The sequence below is a fragment of the Exophiala spinifera genome (genome assembly GCF_000836115.1).
Source record: "Exophiala spinifera strain CBS 89968 unplaced genomic scaffold supercont1.1, whole genome shotgun sequence".
In the NCBI taxonomy this organism is placed as follows: Eukaryota; Fungi; Ascomycota; class Eurotiomycetes; order Chaetothyriales; family Herpotrichiellaceae; genus Exophiala; species Exophiala spinifera.
This window is the reverse complement of record NW_015622513.1, coordinates 407,015-427,375: the sequence shown is the minus strand read 5'-3', so window position 1 is coordinate 427,375 and position 20,361 is coordinate 407,015. Positions and strand designations below refer to the sequence as shown.

General features: G+C 52.6%; 10 protein-coding genes across 10 annotated transcripts; 4 read left to right on the top strand and 6 right to left on the bottom strand.

Annotated features, from left to right (window-relative positions):
• Positions 1-87: 87 nt before the first annotated feature.
• PV08_00155 (uncharacterized protein) lies at positions 88-1,323 on the top strand (the record flags this gene model as incomplete). Its single annotated transcript, XM_016374522.1, has 4 exons — positions 88-123; positions 188-514; positions 570-672; positions 740-1,323. 4 exons carry the CDS (start codon positions 88-90, stop codon positions 1,321-1,323), a joined length of 1,050 nt encoding a protein of 349 aa, XP_016239798.1.
• Positions 1,324-1,381: 58 nt separating this feature from the next.
• On the bottom strand, positions 1,382-2,307 carry PV08_00154 (uncharacterized protein; the record flags this gene model as incomplete). Its single annotated transcript, XM_016374521.1, has 3 exons — positions 1,382-1,557; positions 1,633-1,864; positions 1,954-2,307. 3 exons carry the CDS (start codon positions 2,305-2,307, stop codon positions 1,382-1,384), a joined length of 762 nt encoding a protein of 253 aa, XP_016239797.1.
• Positions 2,308-3,314: 1,007 nt separating this feature from the next.
• On the top strand, positions 3,315-4,452 carry PV08_00153 (uncharacterized protein; the record flags this gene model as incomplete). The annotated part of the gene is made up of 2 exons (XM_016374520.1): positions 3,315-4,031; positions 4,096-4,452. 2 exons carry the CDS (start codon positions 3,315-3,317, stop codon positions 4,450-4,452), a joined length of 1,074 nt encoding a protein of 357 aa, XP_016239796.1.
• Positions 4,453-4,529: 77 nt separating this feature from the next.
• Positions 4,530-6,230, bottom strand: PV08_00152 (uncharacterized protein; the record flags this gene model as incomplete). Its single annotated transcript, XM_016374519.1, has 1 exon — positions 4,530-6,230. One exon carries the CDS (start codon positions 6,228-6,230, stop codon positions 4,530-4,532), a length of 1,701 nt encoding a protein of 566 aa, XP_016239795.1.
• An 893-nt stretch (positions 6,231-7,123) lies between these two features.
• On the bottom strand, positions 7,124-9,418 carry PV08_00151 (uncharacterized protein; the record flags this gene model as incomplete). Its single annotated transcript, XM_016374518.1, has 1 exon — positions 7,124-9,418. One exon carries the CDS (start codon positions 9,416-9,418, stop codon positions 7,124-7,126), a length of 2,295 nt encoding a protein of 764 aa, XP_016239794.1.
• An 873-nt stretch (positions 9,419-10,291) lies between these two features.
• PV08_00150 (uncharacterized protein) lies at positions 10,292-11,809 on the top strand (the record flags this gene model as incomplete). The annotated part of the gene is made up of 1 exon (XM_016374517.1): positions 10,292-11,809. One exon carries the CDS (start codon positions 10,292-10,294, stop codon positions 11,807-11,809), a length of 1,518 nt encoding a protein of 505 aa, XP_016239793.1.
• Positions 11,810-12,252: 443 nt separating this feature from the next.
• PV08_00149 (uncharacterized protein) lies at positions 12,253-13,799 on the bottom strand (the record flags this gene model as incomplete). Its single annotated transcript, XM_016374516.1, has 3 exons — positions 12,253-12,927; positions 13,025-13,403; positions 13,483-13,799. The coding sequence occupies 3 exons, from the start codon at positions 13,797-13,799 to the stop codon at positions 12,253-12,255; spliced, it is 1,371 nt and encodes a 456-aa protein (XP_016239792.1).
• Positions 13,800-14,909: 1,110 nt separating this feature from the next.
• PV08_00148 (uncharacterized protein) lies at positions 14,910-15,722 on the top strand (the record flags this gene model as incomplete). The annotated part of the gene is made up of 1 exon (XM_016374515.1): positions 14,910-15,722. One exon carries the CDS (start codon positions 14,910-14,912, stop codon positions 15,720-15,722), a length of 813 nt encoding a protein of 270 aa, XP_016239791.1.
• A 1,006-nt stretch (positions 15,723-16,728) lies between these two features.
• On the bottom strand, positions 16,729-18,114 carry PV08_00147 (uncharacterized protein; the record flags this gene model as incomplete). The annotated part of the gene is made up of 3 exons (XM_016374514.1): positions 16,729-17,664; positions 17,728-17,859; positions 17,923-18,114. The coding sequence occupies 3 exons, from the start codon at positions 18,112-18,114 to the stop codon at positions 16,729-16,731; spliced, it is 1,260 nt and encodes a 419-aa protein (XP_016239790.1).
• A 1,031-nt stretch (positions 18,115-19,145) lies between these two features.
• On the bottom strand, positions 19,146-20,308 carry PV08_00146 (uncharacterized protein; the record flags this gene model as incomplete). The annotated part of the gene is made up of 2 exons (XM_016374513.1): positions 19,146-20,126; positions 20,183-20,308. The coding sequence occupies 2 exons, from the start codon at positions 20,306-20,308 to the stop codon at positions 19,146-19,148; spliced, it is 1,107 nt and encodes a 368-aa protein (XP_016239789.1).
• Positions 20,309-20,361: the final 53 nt, after the last annotated feature.

The window sequence follows — 20,361 nt, the reverse complement described above, 5'->3', positions numbered from 1 at the left end:
CTCGTAGTGACGGGCGCTCCAGACTTAACATTCGCAGGTTCTCCAAGCACCAGTTAGAATGCCATCAAAGTTGCTGTACTGCTCACGATGCTAGAAGTCCATTGCGTTGGAAGCCCATTTGAGGTCAGTGCCAAGTTGACTCTGGAATTACGATTGACGACGTGATTCTGATCACTGTGTTCTCAAGATACAGATTGGTCTTGAACATGGCACAAAGGCAAAATCTCAGATCCAGAGCACCATCGCATTCTATACCGGTCTTTTCCAACGAAAGTGCAACTTGACCTGGCAGGCGGCGTGCACTGAAGCCGAAAGGTTTGCGGCCCATATCCACGAGCAGTATCCCCATCTTGAAAATGAGATGCAGGGGATCGCAAAGGGCGCGGAAACTGGGTACAATGAAATTCTGGCATTGAATGTCAGATCGGAGCTGTTCTTTGGTGCTGCACTGGACGGATGTACAAGTCTGTCATGGAAGACTGACGAGGCATCATTTGTGGCGCAGAACTGGGATGTGAGCTGAAGCTGCAGACTACCATGGCAAATAGATGCTGATATTGATTACCCAGTGGATGGAGGAACAGAAGGAGAATCTTGTTCTTCTCCAAATTGATCAAGTTGGCAAGCCCTCGATCCAGATGCTGACCGAGGCCGGGATGATTGGCAAAATAGGTACGTGGTTGAATCTGCCATTCCAAGGGCAAAGGGACGGGAGAACTCACTGATGTACTTATCGCAGGACTCAATTCAGCAGGTCTCGGGTTATGCGTCAATGCCATACGATGTCCTGGTAATGATGCGACACGTACTCCTATCCACATCATGTGGCGTATCGTCCTGGAATGTACCTCATTAGACTCGGCCCTTGAGGCAATCGACGCTACCGGATGCGCGAGCGCCTGCCATATGCTGATTGCCGACCCATCAGGCAGCATAGGAGTGGAAGTCACACACCAGACGATTGTCAGGCTCGAGCCAGATTCGAAGGGACGATTCTTCCACAGTAATCACATGCTGGAAACCCATCCAGGGACAGAGATGCTGTGGGTCGAAGACAGTCTGAGTCGTGTCGAGAGAATTCGGCAATTGGCGGACCAGATGCAGGGCGATGTTACCAAAGAGTCGATTCAAGCTTTGCTTCGTGACGAAGACAATTACCCGTGCTCGATAAACAGGGCTCAGAAAGGCGAGAGTGACGCTGCCAGTGTATTCAGCATCAGCATGAATCTGACCACGGCTGAAGCCAGGGTGTTGTTGGGAAGGCCAAGTGATCCTGAGAGGATGTTCCTGCTTAGACCACGACAAGTGTCATACAGGGGATAAATCATGTGCTCGGTAGTTTTTGTCCGAAGCATATATTTCTCTATATCCAGGAGGTTTTCTATCGAAATTGTTTAATGTTCTCGTCATCCCAGAAGAGGATCGAACCACTGAGGTTCGCAGACGCCGATAATGCCAGATTCGCAAGGACCGTTCCTGGCTGATGAGCCTCGACAAGTCTAGGCTGTACCAAATCCTTATAGGTCTGCAGCTCTTGTTCACTCATGCCTGAAGTGTCTGGGAAAGTGGTTGACAAGTCAGTCAGTCAGGCAGTCCGAGCTCTATTACGCAAAATCCACCAAAGACACTTACAATCTCCTCTGAATATTCCTTGCACCAGTGGCGTGTTCACGACTCCAGGGTACAGTCCCACGGCTGTGATCTCGGGCTCTTCCAGAGCCAGCACCTTGACGAGATAGTTCACGGCGGCCTTGGTGGCGCCGTATGCTCCCCAGGCTGCAAAACTCGGCTTCTCCCCAGCGTCAGACGAGGTGAAGACGACCCGACCCTTTGTTCTGCGAAGGTGAGGGATAGCTTCGGCGAGCTTTTAATCTCATAGCACAAGTGTCAGCCTGTTGCTGGTAATTACATTCTCGACACAACATTGCCTCAGCCGTGGGGGAAAACACACACCATAGATATTTGAGAGACGACGTTGATGTTGAATATTCTGGTCCATTCGGTCGACTCGACATCGCAGATTCTCCTGACTGGCGACATGACCCCGGCGTTCAGTGCCAAAGCATCGACTTTTCCCCAGGTATCCAAAGCCGCCTTCACGGCGAGGTGGTTGGTTTTGTCGGTCGAGACGTCACCAACAACGTACTGAACTCTTGCATGGCCGTACTCTTTCTGTCGCTTTTCCAGAGGTTCTTCAGTCACGTCCACGAGAACCACATTGGTCTCCTCCAACAACAGCTTGTCGACGATGGCAGCACCAATTCCGGCACTGGCTCCCGTAACAACAACCACTGGTGCACTGGACATGTTTGCTGGAAGGATGATCTTGCTCAACAGTTGACGCTCTTGTGTAGCTACTTTGCCAGACCGTCAAAGAATCGACCCGACAACATATAACGGACCACGGTATACAAGGTTAGTCCCAAGGTCTTTAGGAAAGCAGCGCCGGATTCTGTTTGCCGCCGGACGCATGGTCTCTGCTGCTTGTAGTTCACGCCTCCCTCTGAGTAAAAGCTCTGATATCTCCCCATGCTCGATAAAGCCGAGCTTCTCCACCTGTCATAGTAGTTGGCTTGCGTGCATCCGAAGGCCAGCAGAGTCGAGTGATTAAAAAGGGGGGAAGTGTGTATGGTCCAGCCGAGCAGCTCCACTTTCACGAGAAAGCTAAAAAGTCCGGACCGCATTGAGTAGTGACAGCACTTTGTCTAGCCAATGACCAGACAACGATTCGCATAGAATATTCCTATATCTTATCTTGGGTTATTTTGATAGTACGACAGGTCCAGGCGAGTTTGATGTTGTTGTATTTCAGTGGACAACCCCGGCGCTGCTCGACTGCACTGGTGGCCTTTATCGGTGGAGACGCGTCTCGTAAATCGAGGGAGAAGAGCAGAGCTACACTAGTTACCGTCAGGTTCTCCCCTTTGTCGTGGGGCATGCGGCCGTTCTAGTTTGGACATTGTGCCAGAGAGTGCATAGTCCTAAGTCTTGGGGGCCCTGGTTCCCCAAGAGCAGTACACTCGTGAGGACAAAAGCCCAACCAATGGACCCGAAAACGGATACCGGACACGGAACGCTGAAGGTGTTGACCGCGGAGCAATATGCTTCGATGCTCGTCAGGACCTTCCATCCTATCTGACAGCCACAAGATAGGTAAATGCGAGAACCACGTTGCCCGATATTTATTTCCACGAGGAGAGAGAGAGGAACAACTGCCTTTCCCGTATCTTCAGCTTAGCAACTCATACTCACGAACAGCTCATCTGTCTTTTCACCTCTTTCGTCGTCACAAGTTGCCTAGAGAGACTTTAAACATGGCATCTCAAAGCTTCACCTCCAATCACTTCGAATATCCTGTTCAGGAGCAAGGCGCTCCCCGTCTATCGCTAAAGGCCGACGGGGGACAAGAGGAGCGCGTTCGATTCGACCCCAAAAAACACCTGCGGTTCCAAATGCCCGACAAGACCTACACTTTAGAAGATCTCAAGTACGAGACCAAGCAGGCAGTTGGTAAGGTGGCTGCCACGGATCCATTTCCACTCTTCTCTCGAGAAGCCATTGTCGAGATGCGCCGGGAGCTTTTGAGCGAGCGTACCATCAAGAACTGCATGACATACACCAGACCAGGTTCAGTCCAAATTCGAGGTGCAGCCCCTCAGTATGCGCCATTTGTCTATGAAGCATGGACACATCCTGAGACGATCAAGGCAGTCTCACAGGTTGTTGGGCTTCCAGTCAAGATAAATATCCAACAAGAAATCGGCCACACAAACGTGCAACTTGGACCTGACGGCCTTGAAGGTCTCAAGAATCTCACTCCTGAACCATTGGAACCGAAGGTATACGGGGAGGAACCCCAAGAGGAGGAGGAGGATATCACCCAAGACAAAGATACGGATGTCATTGAATGGCATAATGATATGTACCCCTGGTCACTGGTGGTATCTCTCTCGCTGCCTCAGGGAAAGGGTGGCGAGACAGCATGCCTCTGCGGCGACGGGTCCATCATTAAGGCTGCAAAGCCCGACGTGGTAAGTTCCAGGCTGCGTGATCGTAAGGCGAGTACAATTACTGACGAACCTTGTTTTCGAATAGGGATATGGCGTCCTTTTGCACGGTAACGTCGTCAAGCACAAGGCCGTTCGCGCCATTGGCGCAAAAGAGCGTATAACCATGGTGTGCTCCTGGTGGCCAGCCGATCCCTTGCTGTATGATGATTCCAAAATATCTCACACCCGAGATGTTTCCTACAAGCCGGAAATGTATTATCAATGGACCACTTACCGGCTTCAGGTCCTGGCCGCCAGATGCCTCGAGAAGGCAAAACAGCTTCACCGGAAGCACGAGAATAAGAAGGATTATTCAGAGGTTGTTGTCGAGCCGCAAGAGTTTGCAGAATGGGCGAAGGAGCAGATCGCTTTCTTTGAGAGAACATACGACCATGTTAAATAGACAGTTGATAATCCCGCCACCGTCAAGATTATGTGACTCATTGTTAGAGATCCATAGAGGCACGTTTATACTCTTCTTCAAACTAGATTGATGTTCTCACTGATCGGCGCCACGTATCTTTCCCAATCATTCCTGGACCAGTGGTTATTCGGCGCCTCCGGAAAGGGATCTTCTTCCAGATCTCGTGCTTGCCATACTTGACTGATTATAGTCCGCATCCGGTCAATATTCGAAACGGTCGATGCCTCCATGGCCCTCAAGACTTTCAATACCAAGCGCCTTCCGTGTATCGACGTGCCTGTCGCCTCGTCGAGCCAAAGCTCATCGTCGTAGGGATTCAGCTCCACCGCCGCAACAAAGATAGGCCACGTCAAGCCGGTCACAAAACCCTGGTCCACAGAATCAGAGATCAGGCGCATTATCTGTTCGACGAGCTTCACAACTAGTGGCGTTGTAGGAAGAGTATTGTAAAGAGCGCAGTTCAAAAACAGGAGAGCAGCCAGTCGCTTTATTTCGGCGGACATGACCAGAAAATCGTCCTCATCATTTTCCACGACCTGTTCAAGGCTTTCCAGCTTGAATCTCGTGACAGCACAGGCGTTCACAAACGAGTCGGTTATGGAGATGGAGGGATCGGCATAAGCTGCTCTGCTCAGCTCGGTTATGGTGCAAAGAAGAGCCACCAATTCAGGAGAACATCCCATCCAGACATCGACGATAGTCTCGCCAAAGTTCCAGTAGTCTCGCCCGAACAGGGGCACCTGTCCACACGCGGTCCGCCCTATAACGTCGTGGAAAGCAAAAAACCTCTCGGCAAAGGCAGTCAAGTCGTTTACCTCGACGTCGGTGCCGGGGACTTTCTGCAGTTCTTTTCGGAATCGGACCATGTCGTGAGCGCCCTTGAGATGGATGACCCAACCCGAGTCACAATCTTGTATGATTTCGTAAAGGCAGAGTATGACCATTGTAACCAGAGTGTCGGAGCTAGAGGCGACTTTGTCAACGCCTTCGATGCTGAAACGATCCTGCAGGACACGCAAGACTTGCGACTTCAATTTCATTGCCGGCACTTTCCAAGCCGGTTCATTTTTCGCTCGGTGGCATGCCGACAACGCGAGGATCGAGAGAATGCCACTGCTGGAGTTCATCAGAGTGAAAGGGAGAATCAAGGAAGCGAAAGGCGACTGGGACAGTTTGCTGGGAGTGGTGAGCGGGCACAGTTTCTGAATGTAATAGTCGAGAAGCATAGAATGATCGCCGTCGACTATGTGTGGTATGAGAGGAAAGGAGCGAGAAGTAATGAGAGTGTTTCCTTGAAAACGATAAGGAGTAATGTTCACATTGTCCTCCAGGCTCTCATTCAGGCGTGAAGCGAGCCGTTGTAACTCGGTATTCTCGTAGCCTGAAAATTGCAACCTGAGAGGCGACATCGGGGATTCAAGTCTCAACGGCTCCTCGAATATTTTGGAGGAATAGTTGAGGAAGTAATGGGGTTCTATTTCCGGAATCGTAGCCCATTCCGCTGGGCCTGAAGGTGTACGAGGCGAGGTACTTGATTTAGACCATATGCCTTCTCTTCCAAAAGCCAACCCTCGTGAGACGAAGTCGGCCTCCCACTTGATCTCGACACCAAAGTTGCAACTCCGACAGGCAATTTGACAACGTCGACATTGGGGTCTTGTCTCATCGCATTTGACCTTGCGTGCCCGACAAGTCAGACATCCTGCACGAGTCCGTGGTTTGGGTGGAAGTTGATCTGGTCTCCGTCGACGCCCCATCTGTATTCATGGACGGATCGCGGACAACAAGCATCCCGATGAGGACCGAAAGCAAGCTCTCTGCGCCAATTGAGCTTGTCAAGTCCTAGTACAAGTTGTGTCGAACAGGTGTTGATGATGGAAGTAGATAGGGACGGTGGGGGATTGATAGAGGCCGGACCCTATAGCTCCTAAACGCCTGTGTGGTGCCGCTATCAGTCGTCTTGGGGGTAGCATGGTGGACGATTCCGCGAGGGCCCCAGTGGACATTATTTCGCAGGTGATCGGACAGTGAGCCAAGTAAGTCTCCCAAACGCGTCTGATTATTCGATAAGCCAAGCGGACTTTGGACAATGGGGTAACGGCGACGGCACGGCTGGAGATACTGCCCCTGCGACCTCCCAAGGTAAGGAGAGTGCCACTGACTAACTAGTTAGGGTCGGCTTCAAGGTCGGCGTGGCCGTCATGTCTGTGGCGATTGTGGGTATCATAGTAGCGCTGGTTGATTTGGTTGCCGTACGTCGGAGAAGGGCTGGAGGGTGCTCCCGCGAGAAACACGCAACATCCTACCCAATATGAGTACGAGTACAGTCGTCTTGGAAACGGGACCAGATCATCATCCGTCTGGGGATTTCAGTTCGCCGACTTTGACGACCTAGAGCAGGTTTCAAGAACTCGATGCCGATGCTCCGACGATCCGAGAACTCTCAGCCAGCATGTAATCAGTCAAATGTATCAAAAGAAGTCAACGGGCGACCTTGCAGTTGAGCTAGAAGGGAAGACGTTCGCCCTGGTGGGAAGATGGTTTTGGAACACGCAGCCAAAGTATGATTTTCCTTTACAGCTAACGATTCTTAATCTAACTAGACTTGTCGAGAATCATCCCAAGTTCCCAAATTGCGCCTTGTCGGGTATCATGAAGAGGACACAACTTCATCTATTTTCGGAGCACGGTCTCTCAGCCAATCTCGAGCCTTTCCCACATCATTGCGCTCCTCCTCCAGAGCCTTGACACACCATTCAAGCTCGTATTCCCCTTCGCCAGCCATCATCGTTGCCAAACTCCGCCGAGTCTGACTAGCCTCGTCGACGCAAAACACCAGCCCTGAAGTAATACCCCGGGCGAGTTGGTCCACTATCGGTTTAAGCATAACTAGTCCATCCTTTGCCGAAACCACTCGGTCTTCGCCTGTAACATTCTTGTAACCGGTCTTACACCACTGGCCATTGCGACACCAAGACTTGCCACAGCCTCCTATAAGCTGTTGCAATAATCGACGTTCGATCCTCCGTCTCAGCATTTTGCCTTCGGGATCATATGCCGTCACGTACAGGGGGCCAAAACATTCGTTGCAGAGACCGAGTTGTTCTTTCTGGGTCCTTGCTTCGTCTTCGTGTTTGATGGTCCGACCACATATCTGGTTGGAACAAAGCCGAGGTCGAGGTCGCGAAAACCGCTCTCGGTCGTGGAGCCGAAGATGTGTTTTCATATCCCGCAATCGAACGATCTTATTACATAGGTGACATTCCGTTGTCCGCGCTCCATCAGCAAGCTCATGTGGCGTTAGCCCAGACAACAGGACTTCTGGATCAGTAAAGGCCGGATCATCAGGACCTTGCTGGGGCACTACCAAATGACAGAATTGGCACAAGATCTCCTTTCCAGGACATGTTGTTGTGCGGTGATGGGCCAAGATAGGTAGGTCGAATGCTTCGAAGTCACAGCTGGCACATTGTAGAGGCGTCTTGGGATGGAAAATTGAGTCGTGCTTACGATGAGAAGCGGGATCGTTTCCGTGGTCATCGTCATGAGGACAGTGCCAATGATTTTTCCAGCTGTCCGAGTTCTTGAGAAATACCTCCGCGCATTTAGGGCATAGGATGTTGTTTCGATAACAGAATGCCTCGTGGAGAGGAAGCGTTCGTTTGGGTACGACCTGACGACAATTCTTGCATATTACCTCATCGGCTGCAAGCTCTTGAGCGGCACTGTCGCTTCGATCGTCCTCCAATGTGGCGGGTGCAATTTTAAGAGTGTAGGGGATCGGCTTAATTTCGTCTACTGTGCCCGAGACGGGATCGTGCCAGGCGTAGACGGCAACGTTGAGAGCTTCAGCCATTTCAAGATCAACATTGGTGTGGGAAAGTTTGATTCGCTTTGTTGGTCTCGCATTGAGCTCACCGAAAACGAACTCATCTTGTCGTGGTTTTGATCTCTGTCGTGCAGAAAATGGGCTGACCAAAAGATCCAAGCTGCTGTTTTCATCGGATGCCTGCAAAACGAGCTCCAAATCCTGACTCCTGTCCCACGTCTTCAGCTCATAGTCCACGTACTCCCCAGCCAGCACTCTGCCGTGGACATCTGTGTCCAGAAACAGGCTGCCTCCGGAAGAAGAACCCTCTGGCAAATCCTGTTGACGCCTCTTCCTTGCGAGTTGCTTGCTAAGCGTCTCCTTGGCCTGGTCTTCGTTCAACGGTTCGATGTCCACCTCAAGGTCTGTGTCCACTATACAGATACCATCTCCTTCAGGTTCAAACTTGTCAACCAAGAACCGAAATCTCTCGTGACGTGCACCTGGAACAACAAGAAGTTCCCCGCTGGTGAGGGTGGTGTAATTGTCTCGTAGATACCGTTCCAAGAGAGATTTCCAATCTTCAGGGTCGTAGCCAGCCTCGAGAGGCCTTAGTTTGACATATGTTCCCTTTTGTAACTGCTTCGCATGTATTGTGACAATCTCTCCTTTTGCTTTGGCAGGGTGCAGGCCATTTGACATGGCAATATCTCCTCCCGGGGTGCTTTCTCGCGAGGTTTGAGAAGAGGAATCATTGGATAGGCCAAGGGCTTCTCGCAGGCCACTGCTTAATCCAACAGTGCCTTCGCTGGCCGAGAACTCTCTGATCCCAGCGTACACGGCTCGTCCATTGAGTGGATTTACCAGGCGGAAAGTCAGAGGATGAGGTAACTGCTGTTGACGATCTTCGACGGCGGCGCGCGCATGGCGCTCGGCGGCGAAGGTATAGGGATTGAAAGGGTCGAAAGTCGAGGTCAGATTTCTGGAGGAACTCTGTACCGAGACGACAGGCGCCGCTGCGAGCAGGGCTTCAAGAGCGGACTGAGGCAATGTGATCTTGTCTCCGACCAGCCTCCGGTTCGAGGGCGCAACCTCTAGCTGAGCCGACCACTGCAGGGTATCGGGCGATGAGGCCATTGCATTTGATTGTGTAGAGAAGCAAGAACCCAGAACATTGAAGGTCTGGCGTTGTGTGCTGCCATCTTGACCATCAAATCCAGGCGCAAGTGTGACGCGCAGTGTTCGAGAAGCGTCGATGATGATTGTTGACAAATTCGCCGTGCATGGGCTTGTCTTTCCTAAGCACTCGGTGGCGATGGCGGGCAGCGTCTTTATCAGAAGGACTCTTCCCAGCTACATGTGTACAGGCACAGGCTATTTGCTATTCCAGGTCCGTCCTTCATTACTACGTGCCATTCTAGATGGTGGTGACAGCTCCCCATGGCAGCGAAATCCGCCACCTACACGGACCAGCAGTCGTTCACGACGCTGGATGCGATAGTGCTGTACAGACATGTTTTCAGTCTGTCGCTCGCCCATGCGCTGACGAGACCAGTCTGTAGTCCCATTGCTCTCACTTGTATCTAGGTATCAAGCCAGTGGTGTCCCAACGTGGTGGATGTTTCGAACAACTGCTTGGGGAACCATCGTCGGATTATGTAATCCCTGATTTCCGGAACGAACTTCCCAAGTTTCCCAGGCGGCTCGACGCGGATGTTGACATTGCGTTCACTGCTCCTCATACAGTCATCACCACAGTCGGCCTGTTGTGTAATTCTCCGGAAGACCATTCTGTCCAATCGAGTGATCTGTAACGAGTGCCCTATGTGATGCTGGTGCTGAACGATCCGCGGCTTCCACGAATCGCCAACGGCCCAACTTCTCCCACAGTCATAGAGGCACCGGTCTTGCTAAGAGTGCCCGAGTACTCATTATAACAGACCCGTTGAAGCTACAACATCGACCCTTGAGCAACACCACCCATCTTGTGCGTCGTGGAGAAACATCCAGATGGGAGACGTCGTCACCAGAAAGAAGTCCTTTGGGTTTCTCAACCCGTTCAGGTCGAAAGGTGGCGCCAGTCGTTCTAGTTCAAAGGCGACTTCGATCTCGGATCTGTCGATTGAAGAGCTCAAAGTCCCAGTGGATTCAAAAACTACATCCAACAAACTTCGTAAGAAATCTTCCCCGGCCGTCCCTACCAGAACTGCAAACAAGAATAGCATCCAACAGTCTCGCCAACCACGACATGCTTCGTTCCCGGCGATTTCCATCGCAGATGAATGGGAACGCGACGAGCAAACTGGTGAGCGCAAGGACCACACGGACTTGCTTCATAGCCTAGCTCATCGAGAATCCGACGAGTCCCTTGCCGAGAGGACTGAAATGCTGCATCGAGACAAAGCTCACGTTCCCGGGTCAGAAGTTTTGTCAAGGCTCCCTTCGCATGCTTGGAAACAAGTAGTGGAATCTTTGCCGCTCGCCGATGTTGCAAGTCTCGCTCTCTCCTGCAAAGCCTTTCTACATCTGCTCGGTCCTTCCACCTGGACAGCCCTGAATGATGTCTCAAACGTCAGTGCCAAAATCGATTTCCTCAGACGCCTCGACAAAGACCTCCCTGACCATCTTCTATGTTTTCCATGTGCCATTTATCATGTCAGGACTCAAAAGGGAAACGAAATACTGCGACCAACCAATATCGCAAATCCTCTGTTCAATTGTCCCAATGCTTTCAATCCAGAAAAGCGGATTTCTCGGACACGGTTGACCGTCGGCCGCTCATTACCACTTCCATTCGCCCAGCTTGTGCTGAGAGCACATAGGTACTCGGCAGACCACGGCGTCGCGATAGACTCTATGGCACGCCGATACAAGGATCGGGACGGAGAATGGACGCATCAGACACGTTTTGCCGTTGTGAACAATCATCTATTGGTACGCGTTATCAGTTCCGCATTCGCTGCACCTGCACTCCCCCCAGCAGGCTTACGCAGGCTCCTCTATTCTCACAACGATAATTTCAATCCGTACTTCTCTGTTTGTGCGCACTGGAGAGACGGCAATCTCATGCCGGCCGTCAAATGTGCCCTTAGCCATATCCCAAAGCCTCCGGATAGCGGAGGCGTGGTTGGAGTTGCCGAGAGGGTCAAGCTTCATTTACACCCTCAAAACCCCCTGATCACGCTTTGCTCTGAATGTCGACCAATACGCAGATGTCCAGAATGTCCGTCCGAATACCTCATCGAATTAAGGATGCAGGAAGACAAAAGCGACCCCAGCAAACTCTTCAAGCATGCCATTGTTGTCACTCGCTGGAGCGATCTGGGCGATGGATCATCGCCGCAGAGTCCTGAATGGGCAGCTTGTAACGGAGATGGCACGTTCGATTCGTTTACAGCACTGGGAAGGAGGGCAATATCGGGAGTTTTTGAATCACAATTCACTGTGGATCAAATTCCGGGACAAAATATCGTGTCGATGAATCCAAGCAAGGAGAAGCGCGGTGAAGCAGGACACGACTGGTACTGAAAGCGGGTTCTGTACTACGGTACAGTCTTGAGCGGCTTAAAGGCGTTGCTCCGCATCAGAATCACATTCACACCTGTGCCGGAATCCGGACGATGCCACCAGGAGGATACCAGCTGGTGAACCACCATGCACTTTGATCGTCATACTCTTCGCGGTGTACGACCACGTTCGGCAAGCATTTATCTTGCACACGTTTGCGTCAAGACACGCCATATGAATGCGTAATGCACAATGCACAATGCACAAACGACGGGTGCGCAGAATATCGACTCTCGCAATAAGACAGATGCTTATCTACCACACCCTCTAATACTATCTCTCGAAGTAGCTGCTTGGCTCGACCCCCCGTGGCGATGGCAAGACCATCGTCGAGTTGGCCCAGTGGATACAAATTCCGCCAGTGCCCCTCGATGATGCTCACTCCACTGCCTCAGGAAACCTATCTACCACTCCACATGCTTCAGCTTCGCAGTGTGACAATCTAGCAAAGCCGCACAGGGCTGGTGGGCGCCATTAGCTAAAGCTGCTACGTCGCTGCCGTTGGTTCCCCGTTGTGGCGCCGTAGGGGCCGGCTTTGCGGCGCACAGTTCTCTCCCGGCGTCTCCTTCGAGCTTGACGTGTTCGTTGAGCACGCCGAGCAGCATGCCCTGGAAAGCGAGGACCCCTTCTTCGTGGAACGGATGCAGCATGCCGGCCTCGAAAACGCCGCGCTCGAGGTTCTTCTGCACCTGCTCGCACAGCTCGAAGTCCTCGTCGACGACCTTGCGGTAGAACCTTGCCATGCGCTCGTACGATTCGGCGGTCGCGCGCGGCGTGTTGAGCCTGTACACGTCGTACTCCTGGCGGGTCGTGGTCGCCGACGTCGGCACCGAGCGCATGAGGTGCATGAACCCCGTCCCTGGGTTCGGCGAGAAATGGCCGCCGGGGAAGACGTGCGTGGCGGACCGGCCGTCGAACCGCGTCGAGTCGAACGTGCCGGCCGCCTCGGCGAGGAGCGACGCTTTGGGCTCGCTGAAGTGCGCGATGTAGGTCTTGTGGCTTTCCGCCGGGGAGACGTGGTACGTGTTGAGGTCGGTCGTCTTTGCGACGTCCGGGTGCGCCGTGAGGCAGTGGTAGCACTGTGACGCGCGCGTCAACACATAGAAATTTGTGATTGGTCTACGATGGGACATCAAAGCGTACCCATCGTCATCGACCATGCTATAACACACGTACCTCGTTGTAATTGTCCTGCATCACCTTCCAATTGAAGGCGCCGTCCTTGGTCCACGTAAAGTCGTACTCGACCTTGTCCCAGTCGATGCCAGAGTGGACGAGGACATCCTGCCGATCCAGGTCCCCGTACTGCGTCTCCCAGGAGACGGCAGGTGTGGGACTCGCGTCGAGATTGACGTACACGAAACCGTTGCGGTCGACGTGGACGTGGACAGGGAACAGGTGGATGGCAGACGCATCAAAGGCCGGGACTGACTCGGGCGTGAAGCGGGGTGCTTTGGTCAGTTTGCCGTTCAGGTCGTACGACCATCCGTGGTACTTGCACGAAAAGATGCGTGCCGTGCCTTGTGTCTCGCGTACGACGGGGAACGCTCGATGTCTGGCAAACGCGGACACACATTTAGGTGTTTGATCGGGGGTGGCTCCTTGGGGGGGGTTTGATGTTTCTTTACACATACCTGCACACATTGTGGAAGCCAACCAGGGTCCCCTCCTTGTTCTTGACCACGACGAAGTTGAACCCGGCCATCTCGTACTGCACAAAGTCGCCGGTGTTGCGGTATCGAGCCTTGTGCGAGACGAGGAACCATCGTCTCGAAAATATCGCTCGCCTTTCCAGCTGATAGATGGATTGTGACTGGTAAAAGGCAGCAGGCACGGAGACATTGAGATCAGTCGATATCGACTTTTTGGCGAGTCGCTCTACGTGGATTTCGTGTACCCTGGCGAGGGGCCCATTGGTGCCGCCGTTGACTCGAGTACGCGTGCTGGACATGATCGCGGAGATGGTGTTTCGCTCCTCGAACTGGTCCGGGTTGGTTGTCTATACTCACGTCTTGTTTGAGGATTGGGAGTAATTCAGGACCATGTTCATACACGTATCAATACACCACAAATTCATCGGCTGGTCATTGAGCCTGTACAAATATATATATATATACCTTGGTAGGTTATACCTTGATAGAACAAAAAGGTCTCCATTGACCTTCCCACTTGGGAGATTTCTTCCCCTTTAGAGCGTGTGTGGTGAGCCAATGGACGTGCCTCTTTTTGAAGATTTACACAGATGGACTCGGATTCTGACAAAAAGTCCATTATCACGGCGCTTCTAGCTGCTGGTTAGCATGTGCTGTGTAAGTATCTCCCTGTAGGTATGGGTAGATCAAATAGTCTTCCTGGTGCGTATGCAGGAGCCGCAAAGACCGCGGAGAGTGCCAAGGTGACTATGTGGTTTAGGGCCAGCATAACATCTCTAATCGCGGGTGATTTAGTCCACCCGATGATTGAGTACGTTCAATCTCTAATTCTGTTGTTATCTTTTATCCTTATCTCCCAATCTCCCTTTTCTTCCATTCTCTTTTGTTTCTGCGTTTCGACTCACCAAAAGCTGAGTCATTTGAGTCACTTGAGTCACTCCCGTCAAACACATTCGTTTGCATTCCAACTCGTCATATCCGTCTCTGGACCACAAAGAAGGCGTCACAATGAATGCACCCCCATTTCTCTTGTCTCCCGTAACCTTCAGTCGCGCATGACGAATGTCTATGTTTCTGTTACCCCATATTTTCTCAGCGACGTGACATTGTGACTTTCCTGCCATCACATGAGTCCGGGTTCGTCGCTTACCGTCGGAGTCTGCCTCCAACAATCAAATCACTGGTCAGCAAAGAAATTCTTTCGCTGCTTTTCCGCTCCGCAATTCCAGATTCTGCGCCCTACTCAATGGCGAAACTAACCCCTTTTTGACTCCCTGTAATCTTCGAAGCATTCCTCAAGCATTTTCCCCTTGACCACCATTTCAACCACCGGCTGCCGTGACTGTGTGTCCCACTCTCGTTCAAGCCTGTATACGCCTCGAAACCACCAAGTCGATCGTTTATCAACAATGTCGTCTTCTTCAACGTCTACACAATCGCAGCCCTACAAAGTCATACCGTCCGACTCCCAGGATGACCTCGACCACTTCATCGACATAATTAGCGACTCCTTTGCAGCCACTGCTCTGACGACATCGTTCATAGTGGACAACGACAAGACTCCGCCGCCCTATCCCTCTCCACTAGTCAACAAGGACCGTCGGCGGCGCCACTTCGCCTCAGGGATCCTCGACAGCGCCGCATCGGGTGCCGAGCTGGTCCAGGCGGGGAACTGGTCGGCCGTCGCGCTGTGGGAGCCGCCGCATTTCCAAGGCAAGGCGTTCATCGACTCGAAAGCCGATCCGGGCACCCTGCTCACCGAATGGAGGGGAAGAGTCAGTGCCGCAAAGGCTAGGTGTCTGGCGTTACCACCGTCTACCGAGTTGAGTCCGTCGACAGACTCGGATTCCACCTCGACGTCGGACTCGGACGGGGACAAGGAGGCGGCACCAGCACCACCCGAAGAACAGCAACTACTCCGGCCGTACTACCATCTGTCGTTCCTGGCTCGGAACAAGTCCGTGTCCAAGGTCGAAGGCAGCATCAACGCCGTCATGACCCCTTTCTTGAACCGGGCCAGAGACGAGAACGTCGCCGCTTGGCTGGAGGCCACTACGCCCCAGGCCGCGAGAATCTACGAACACTTCGGGTTCCGCATCGTCGAGAAGATCACCATTGGGAAGGGAAAGATTGATCACGAGGGCTGGCCGAGCGGAGACGGTCAAGAGGGAGAAGGCGTGACGGCGTGGGCGATGGTGTATGATCAGCATTTGAGGGATTGAAGTTCTTGCTGATTGTCGGCCTGCTACGAGAGCATCTCTGGGAATGAATGGACCACCTTTTGGGTCTGGGGGGTTCTTCATCAAGTCAGAACCACGGCCGGACCGATAGTCGTGTGTCGTGTGTCTGGGGAGTCCACCAAGCCAGAACCACCGCCGGGCGGGTAAACATGTGTCTTGTGTCTTGTGTCTTGTGTCTTGTGTCTGGGGGTCCCTCACCGCCGCATCAACTCCGCACTCTTCTCTTCTTCGCACCAAGACATTCGCAATCCCGGAAGCCAAACAGCTTTCGTCTTGCGTGCGAGAAAGACCCCCTCTGGGCGCCGAAGGGGCGTTTTTTCAACGTCCAAGGACCTAGGTAGTACTACAGATTAACCCTGGTGAGGTGGTTTCAGAATGACAGTCAAGTCTGAAAGACGTTCAAACTCGTTTCCACCGCCGGTGATGCCGTTACAGAATGAGAGAGTCAGGAGCATCCGCGCCGTGGCGAATCAGGAGGAGCAACACACGGAGAGATCCTCAATTGCCGCCGACGGTAGAAGCGGGACTACGGCGGAGCACCTGAAACTCAAGCGGTCCTCCTGAGAAAACGACCCTTGAATCCGAGGCCGCAAGGCTGCATTTGTCTCGCCTACTCCATAGTTTCCGACTCCATGCCATGCTTTCCTCCGATCTTGAAAGTAGAATTCACTTCTTGGAGTGTTAAAAGTTTAAGAATATTCCCCGTTTGTTTTGTCTACCTCAGGTGAAAAGCTGGCAACCGAGTAACCATTCTATTGAACCCAGCAAGGTTGACTTTCTTCTACAACACCCATGGCAGAAAAGGATCCCATTTTGCACCACCAAGTGTCCAGGCCTGCAGGCATCGAACAGAATGAATAATCCGCGAAAGCTAATTCATCGTCTCGTCTCGTCGTTCAAGTTTCCCCAGCCTGAATGTTGCATCAAGGCACATGATCGGAGTGGACGTTTCAAGAAACGGCTTCCTCATGCTCTTCGTGCGTCGCATTCATTTCACGTTCCGGACGACATCGTCCAGCGCCTCTGCAAAGTACTTGACGTTCCCGGTATTGAGGCCCGCCATACTGATTCTTCCGTTCTTGGTCATATACACATGCCACTTCTCGCGGATGGCCAGGACTTGCGCCTCGCTGATACCTGTGAAGGTGAACATGCCGATCTGACTTGTGATGTGGTCCCAGTTGCCGGGTGTGCCGAGTCTGTCCAGCTCCGCTTTCAGGCTCTTTCGCATCTCGATGATCCGTCCAGACATAGTGCGCAGGTCGGCTTCCCACTGAGCAAAGAGTTCGGGATCATTGAGGACTGTGCTGGCGATTCTGGCACCGTAGGCAGGAGGATTACTGATTTCACTGCGTTGTAGGATGGCCAGCTGGCTTGAGACGCGCTTGGCGATGTCTTGAGCCTTGGAACTCGGGGCGGCGATGAAGTGGAAGGCACCGGCACGCTCGCCGTAGAGACCAAAGTTTTTGGCAAACGACTGGGCAATGACCAGTTCGAATCCCAATTCCACAAAGTGTCGGATCGCCCAACTGTCCTTCGCTAGGTCACCCGAAGCGAAGCCCTGGTAGGCACAGTCGAAGAAGGGGAAAAGCGAGCGCTCACGGCACACTTGTGCAATTTGTTTCCATTGCTCTTGTGTCGGATCGACGCCGGTAGGGTTGTGTGCACAGGCGTGCAGGAGCACAATACTACCATTGTCTGCAGCCTTCAGTGTACTGAGCATACCGTCTAGGTCGAGCATCTTTGTCTTTGCGGAGAAGTAAGGGTACTGTTTGATGGGGAGGTGGACGTTTGTGAAGATTTGATTGTGGTTGGCCCACGTCGGGTTCGAGACATAGATTGTGGGCGACTGTAGGAATTTGGAAAGGAAGAGACCGCCTAGATGGACGGCTCCGGTGCCTGAGATGGTTTGAAGTGAGCATACCTGTGATATTACTGATTAGCTGCAAGGGACGGGTAAATGAGCAGTGAGGAAAAGGCTGCGCACCCGTCCTTCTTTGATGGCGGGGCTGTCTGAACCCAGGATCACCTTCTGCGCCGCCGAGGTGAAGTCTGGAAGGCCAGCGATGGGGAGGTATTCGTGATTCAGATTGGGGTCGTTTCGAAGAATCTCATCTGCCTGTCACATCATGTCTGGTCAGTCATCGAAGTCTGTGGCCTCTGCAGAGCAATAAACACCCACCTTCTTAACAACGGGTAGAACCCATGGCTTCGCGTTGTTGTCTCTGTATGCGCCGATGCCCAAGTCGACCTTCTTGTCATATGTGTCTCGGCGATATGCGGCCATCAGACCGAACAACGGGTCCTCTGGAGCCTGAGGCACGACATTGTCGCTGAAGCGAGTCACCGCCGCCGATTCTCCTGTAGAACCCATGGTGTGCTGATTGACCTGCGAGAGACGAGAAACGACGTTAGGCTGAGACGACGAGGAGGAGGAAGATTTGAGCGGTGAAGACATGTTCTTTTGGAAACCAAGGGGTACGGTGGTCACCTCCGGTGTCAAGAAAATCGTCGAGAGGGACGGACGGATGCCGGGGACGTACCAGGGCTGTGTGGACGGACGGATGAGGGTAATTATTAGCTTGTGATGCTGGCAAGTCCTCGGTAAACCGGTGAAAATGTAGCGAGGCAACGGTGCTTGTTTGAGCGCGGATATGCTTTTTGTCGCAGATAGTCGTAGTCAATCTGTGCCTGCAGACACCCCTCGGGACTGGATGGAGGTCAATGTCATCACCTGCGGACAGTATGGCACAAGGCGTGCGGTGACTCAGGCAGAACTTCTCATCAGTCACAGGCTCGCAGGCTCACAGCCCAACGCGCCCTCCAACATCCCCAAATGTTTTGGAGAACAAGGGGCCTAGGTACAACGGAGCACGGGAACAGGCCAATAGGGGACGCCTAAATACCGTCTGAGCAAGCAACCGGGGCCTCGGGCTACAGGTCACCTTCTCCCCTATGCATCGCTCTCTACCAGTCCACAGCCGGGAGGTCTCTGGCGTAGCCTCATAGGTACCTGTACTCGTAAGAACGGAGCTGGCTGACGAGGCAGCCACACTTCTACAGTACTTGTATCCTCTGTACAGCTAATTCTGGTGCAGGGAACGAGAAGCTCTTCTTTGCCCCTCGATACACTGCACTCCGTACCCCCTCCATGACTCCACTGTCCTTCTCGGGCGTCACCGGGGCAAAGGAGCATCCGGGGGATTCTATCTTTGGGAACGTGAAGCGGATGTATACGGAGCACATCAGCACGCCACCAGCGATGCCAGATCTCGCTGTCGGCCCGTTGACCTCGAAAGCCTTATGGAGGATCTGCATCCTTGCACATGGAAGCTGTCTATTCACATCTTGTTGAGATGTGCCATGGGGAGTATGTACCCAAATATGGCGCGCAAACCACCGTGCTTAGAATATCAAGTCCCAGACCACCAAGAACGAGCAGAATCCAGCAGTGGCGTAAAACACCAACCGCGCTGTGCTTCCTCTCTCACTTGCCTTCTTCAGCTCGCGGTTACCCTTGCGCACGTTTTCGTCTGTGTTCGCGGCATCTGTGACCAGACCCTCGATCATCTCTCCCTGCACACTTAGGTGCCCGACCAATGTCTGCTGCAAACTGCTGATCTCCATCAAACTCTTTTCCACTTGAGTAACTTTGGCTAGTTGGTTGTTGAAATGCTCAAAGATACCCTTATTCTCTTCTTCGAAGAGTTGCAGTTGCTCCGCCGACAAGTCCTGTGCCCGCGGCTGAGTTGGGTCATTCCAAGGCTTGTACTCGTCGTGTCCTCTCAGATCTTGATTGCCATATTTCTCCGTACTAGATGCGCTGAACGTTGTGTCTCGACTTGCATTCACCCCCTTGTTCCTTGGGTCATAGAGTACGCTCATCTGTTTCTGTCGCTCGCGATCCAGTCGTTTCTCAACCATCTCTTGTTGCATGGTAATGGCATCTTTCAGCCTCTTGCCCAGGTACCATAATACTCCATCTCGAAACGTCTTTGTCGTCCAGATTCGTCCTTCCTCATCTAGCTGCGAACTCGATTTCCCGGCGTCGTCGTTATCGCCGTCTCCAGCTGCCCAGCGCCATAATACCCCTTTTGGTCGCCCATATTGCTTCTCTAGAATTTTCTTTGCGGTATCGTGCTGGAGGTCAACGGCAGAAGACAGGGCTGCGATCCTGCCGTTGATTTCCCGGAGGACCGAGGATGTTTCTGAGTCAATCGCTTCTCTTTGAGAGTCGTTGAGGTGCTCAGGGACCTCCCAATCTTGTGTTGAGGATAGAGATGTTACGGGCTCGTTCCGTCGAGAATGGCGAGGCGGTGGAGCTGTTGATAGATACGGGGTGCGAATGGCTCGTAGATACCTGAGAAGTGACGAGATGGATTGATTCTGCGAGGGTGAGCATTACAAACATAGCCGAACAAAAAGGGCACTGAGCAGCATACTATCTGATATGCCTCCCTCAGAAAAGAGTCGAGGTCAGACGTAAGATCTTTGGCGCGGCCGATGACAGACTTAGACGAGTGCTTCTCGACTAGGATCGAAGACAAAGTCACAGAGAGATCTGTCATGGCACCAGAACACTTTGGGAGAAAAAAGAATCTTTTGGACAGAAAACACACCG